The following is a 5,335-nucleotide window of genomic DNA, read 5'->3' as shown; positions in this document are numbered from 1 at the left end:
TTGTTTGAGAGAGGTGAAGAGGAGCAATTCTTTCTGCTGGGAGGTGTTGCTGGGTTGGAGCCTTCAATGGTTGAAATACTCTCAGAACCTTTATTTCTTCATTAATAAAAGCTATTGAGGTTCTTCTATGTGCTCTTGTTTCAATAATATATTGTGATGATTGCATGTTTGGTTTACACTAATCCATGAACCAGTTATGATTGCATGCCTCTTGTAGTCTCCTTCTTTGTTATTTTGCAGGATCTCATTGTAGCTGGGCGAGCAGAAGAACAAAGAGCTAGGAGCAAGCGGCCAAAGAGAAGAGTTGGGATTCGACATTAAGCGCAAGGCAACGGTTAGTGCATTTCTCCATTCTCTTTTGCTTTCATAAAGAAGTAAACCTTAAGTAGTTTGTTTTACAGTTGTTTCTAAGGAACTGTCACCCTTAGAGTGGGATAGGGTCATCCGAGTCGGATACTTTTCCCTACAATAGATAGGCAACTCAGATCACTTCCCTATTTTTTTGGATCTCTCTTTCCCCCTCCAGAGCCCCCTGCCCCCTTTAAATTCAATTCTTCTTGGCTTCAATACCCCTCCTTCAACAAACTTTTCAAGGAAACGTGGATCCATCCGGACAGAAATGCAAGAGAGGACAAAAGTTTCTTGTTCATGGAGAATCTCAAAAGACTGAAGAAAGAAATTATCTCCTGGGCAAAGGACAGGAAGCTTAAACAGAATGAAGAGCTGTTCAGGATCAGGGAGGAGTTGAAGAAATTGGAGAGCATTGAGGAGGATGGATATATCTCGCAGGCTTCCAAGGATAGAATCCTTCATCTGGAGAAGCTTCAAAACCAAATACTCTTGGAAAAGGAAGAAGAATGGAGGCTCCAGAGTAGGGCAATATGGTTAAAATCAGGAGATGAAAACACCAGTTTTTTCCATAACTATGCGAAAGGAAGAAAATCTGTAAATACCATTTGGAGCCTTAAAGATGAAGATGGAAGGGAGGTTAGTTCTTTTTCAGACCTCTCTGGTGTAGGACAGAGACATTTCCAGAGAATTTTCTCAGATCCGGGAGAGGCCACCATAGCAGAAGTCATTAGAACAGCTCAATGTTTCCCAAGATTTGTCGAGGAAGAAGAAGCTGAAGAGCTATCAATCCCTGTTTCTAAGGAGGAGGTTGAAGCAGCTATGAAACACATGGCCAAAGACAAAAGTCCCGGACCTGACGGGTGGACTATCAAACTCTTCCTCTTTTTCTTTGACTTAATAGGCTCTGAAATCACCGATGTAGTAGAAGAATCAAGAAAGAAAGGAGAAGTCTACAACCCTTTTAATTCAACCTTTCTAGCTCTCATTCCAAAGAAGGACGACCCGGAGAATTTTGAAGACTTCAGGCCGATCTCCTTGTGCAACTGTATATATAAAATCATTGCAAAGGTGATAGCTTTTAGAATTGTTCCTATTCTATCAAGAAACATCTCAATGGAACAATTTGGTTTTTTGGATGGAAGACAAATTCATGAAGCCTTTGGAGTATCCCAGGAGGTAATTCACAGTGTCAGACAAAAGAAAAAGAAGGGTGTGGTTCTTAAAATAGATATCTCCAAAGCTTATGACCGAATCAACTAGCTTTACCTCCGGATGCTACTAACTCATCTGGGCTTCAACTACTCTTTCATCAGTTGGATAATGGGCTGTATCACAAATGTCAGTTTTGTTGTTCTAATCAATGGAGCAGCCTCCCCTTTTTTCAAAAGCCAAAGAGGCCTAAGGCAAGGCTGTCCTTTATCTCCTCTCCTATTTCTTCTAGTGGCAGAAGGGCTAAGTAGGTTGATTCACAAATCTAGAACAGAGGAGAAGGTAAAAGGTATAGAGGTAGCAATAAATCTTTTCATCACTCACCTTCTTTTTGTTGATGAAATTTTGATTTTCTCTAATGGATCATATAATGAACTTAAGGAGATAAAATGCATATTCGATCTATTTCTGAAAGCTACTGGCATGCAGATAAATTCTAGAAAATCTCAAGTTTGTATGGAAGATATTGACAGAAGGGAAAGATCCATGATGCTCAATCTTTTTCCCTTCCAACATCAACCACTGGATTCCCCCTTCAAATACTTGGGGTTTTGGCTAAAGCCGGCAACATACAAGAAAGAGGATTGGAACTGGCTCATAGAAAATCTAGAAGCCAGAATTACTCATTGGAGTTTCAAGTGGCTTTCCAGAGCTGGCAGATTAACCCTCATCAAATCTGTTTTGTTAGCCATCCGAGTATACTGGGCAGCTTTAACCTGGGTTTCCAAAGGAGTGCTGGACAAAATCAGAAGGATTTGCTGCAGATTTTTATGGGCAGGATCAAAAGAAAACTCCATTCTTCCCTGGGTGGCTTGGGATAAGCTGGCTAGGCCAAAAGAATGGGGAGGATGGGGATTAAAAAGGCTCCCCGAGTTCAGTCTTTCCCTGGCAGCTAAATCAGGCTGGAGATTAATCTCGATGGAGAATCTATGGACAAGGGTGGTTAAAAGAAAATACATAGATCCAGTCCCTTTGGAAGATTGGATTCGGAGCCAGGAAAAGAAAAAGAAGAATGTCTCAGCCATTTGGAAGGCCACGGTGGAGGCTTTCTCTGTGATTGAACAAGGATTGGCGTGGAAGATAGGAGATGGAAGTCATATAAGAATCGGTAGGGACCCCTCGGTAGGTTGTAATGAAGCCTTTAGCTTGTCACCTAGCTTTCTCAGACATCTTGATAGTAAAGGCATTTTTACTCTAAACCAGGTGGAGAAAGTAGGCCACTCTACTATATGGGGACAGGCTTGGAAAAATGATGAAGAATTAGGAATAAATATCAGTTGGAAGAACAAATGGTGTTATTTCATTCAAGAACATCATTGTTCCAATGTCAGGCTTAAAAATGAACCTGATTTGCTGATATGGGCGCAGGGGGAAACAGGTGAATATTCCCCAAAAGATGGATATACCTTCTTAATGAAAAAGAAAGGTTGGGGAATACCAGAATGGTGGTCGAAAAACATTTGGAAGTTAAAATACCCAGCTAAGGCCAGGATTTTCCTATGGTGCATGCTTAAAAGGAAAGTCCCAACTTGGGATATCTTATGAGCCAGATACTTAGTTGGGCCAGGGAGGTGTCCATTATGCAAAATAGAAGAAGAATCAATATGTCATCTCTTTACATCTTGTGCAGTTTCAAAAAAAAATTGGGAGGATTTAATCAGTTTGCTCAACGTAAAGGCACAATGGGGGTTTGATCCTTTGGAAGAAGCTTGGAGGAAATGGTGGCAGAACTATGCGGAGGGAAACATGAGAAATCTACCTCTTATCTTTTTTTGGGGCGTATTGCTAGCAAGAAAAAAAAGCCTGTTTCAAGACAAGGACACTCCCACATCCGCCAGAGCCATTAATTGTGCAGCCATTTACTCTGCCATCCCAATCCCTGAAGCAAATAATCCTCAAATTCAACACAAGCCTGTTATTATCTAGGAGGGCATTCCATGGGCCTTTTTTGACAGAGCATCCCAGAATAACAAGGCCGTAGCAGGACTGTGCATTCATTTGAATCCTGAACACTCCCTAAAAGCTTTTGTAGGGCTAGGACCTGGCACAAATAATTTTGTTGATCTGTCTGCCTTGCACCTTCTTCTTTGCTGGCTACTTCAAAGAAACATCTTCACAATTCAAATCTTCGGAGACTCTTTGAACGTCATAAAATGGGTTAATGGGAGTGCTTCATGTAAAAACCAGATTCTGAAGATCATTTTAGAAGAAATAATGTTTTTAAAGTCATCTTTTAACAACTTTACCATCTGCCATATTTACAGGGACAAAAACAAGGAAGCAGACCAGCTTTCTAAGGCTGGTTTACAGCAAGATTTGGGCAGTTGGTCAATAGTAGAACTCAGTCAGGGGCAGACATCCACCTCTTTTCAGCCCCCTTTTTCTCCTCCGCAGTGACTGCGGCTCGTCTTTTCTTTTTGTTTGCAGTTTCATGGGCAAAATGATATATCTGATACAACTTCTTTTATATTGTAATTTTTTGAGCACTATAAAACAGGAAAACTAATAAACTTTTTGGTACTCTTCAGCTGGTTTTAAGTGGTATTTATAGTCATGTAAGGGGTTGTTTTCCTTCTCTGAAGGAGACCCTAAAGTATACTTCGTTTTAATTGTACTAAGCCTCCTGAAGGGAGGAAGACTAGACAGTTTCTATTAGACTTCTTTTCAGCAGTTTCCGGACATATTTTATCATCCACAATCAGTCAAAAAAGACTGAGATTTTTGTTGTTACTTACATAAGATCAAAAAAGCAATCATGTGAGCCATTAGGATTGCTCAAAGCATACAGAATGTAACTTTTTATTTTCTTAATAAAAAGTTTCACTTTTTTCTTCGGAAAAAAAATAAAAATAAAAAAAAAAATCATTAAAATTAAAATCGTAAACTACAAATTCTACATTAATTATTTTAATAGTTAAAGTATATAATATTTACTAAACAATTGATATTTTTTTTATAATATATTCTAAAATAAATTAATCCCACATTCAACCCATTGTAAAACAATTCTACAATATTCACTTTATAATATTTTAAGACAAATTATCCCACATTAACCATACGGTAAAACATCTCTGTAATTTCACTTCTATATTAAATTTTATTATCACTATTACTCACATCACATCCAGGTTTTCTGAAGTTTGTTTAAAGACTCATGAATTTGTGGAGAAGCTACATTGCTATCAACAACATATTCAACGAGTAATTCTCGTAATTGAAAGGTAAGTTAATTTTTTTCCTTGAAAATTTTCATATTAAATTACTTTAATGAAGAAGATTTTTTTTTTTTTTTTTTTTTTTTTAAATTATTAATTTTTCTCAGCTAAAATAACAATTACGTCCATTGTGAGCATGGTGGGCCCGATCAAGCTCAATCATCTAATAGCTGTGGTTCGACCGCTGTGGTGTCGTGGGGTGGCCGAGGAGGTCAGGCGAGCGGGTCGGGTGTGAGGGTGGGGGGGCTAGTAGGGGGTGTGGGGGCGGCCCAATGGCTCGCCCGCCTGTCGTAGGGGTTGGGCGATTATGAGAATCGCCCAACCCCTATGGTGGGCGGGTGAGCTCCCGGGGTGGGTGCCGCATCCCAACTCACCCCCTACCACATCCCCCTTCCAGACACCGTCACCCCCTTCACCCACACCCCGTGCCCCTGGCCCCTTAACCCCCCCTCAACATTCCACCCCCTCAACGCCACCCTCATCGCCTACAACCAACCCCCCAGACCCCTCACCCCCACATTCCCACATGACTCACCAACCCTCCCATCCCCACCTGC

General features: G+C 40.5%; 1 protein-coding gene across 1 annotated transcript; it reads left to right on the top strand.

Annotated features, from left to right (window-relative positions):
• The first annotated feature begins 648 nt into the window (after positions 1-648).
• Positions 649-5,013, top strand: LOC149224649 (uncharacterized). The gene is made up of 3 exons (XM_089388240.1): positions 649-1,419; positions 1,990-2,668; positions 4,886-5,013. Exons 1-3 carry the CDS (start codon positions 649-651, stop codon positions 5,011-5,013), a joined length of 1,578 nt encoding a protein of 525 aa, XP_089244366.1.
• Positions 5,014-5,335: the final 322 nt, after the last annotated feature.

This window comes from Pinus tabuliformis, chromosome Q (assembly GCF_031772625.1).
Source record: "Pinus tabuliformis cultivar Carrire ecotype Pingquan chromosome Q, CPIR1, whole genome shotgun sequence".
NCBI classification, from domain to species: Eukaryota; Viridiplantae; Streptophyta; class Pinopsida; order Pinales; family Pinaceae; genus Pinus; species Pinus tabuliformis.
Note: the sequence above shows the minus strand (reverse complement) of the source record. Positions and strands in the feature narration are given on the sequence as shown.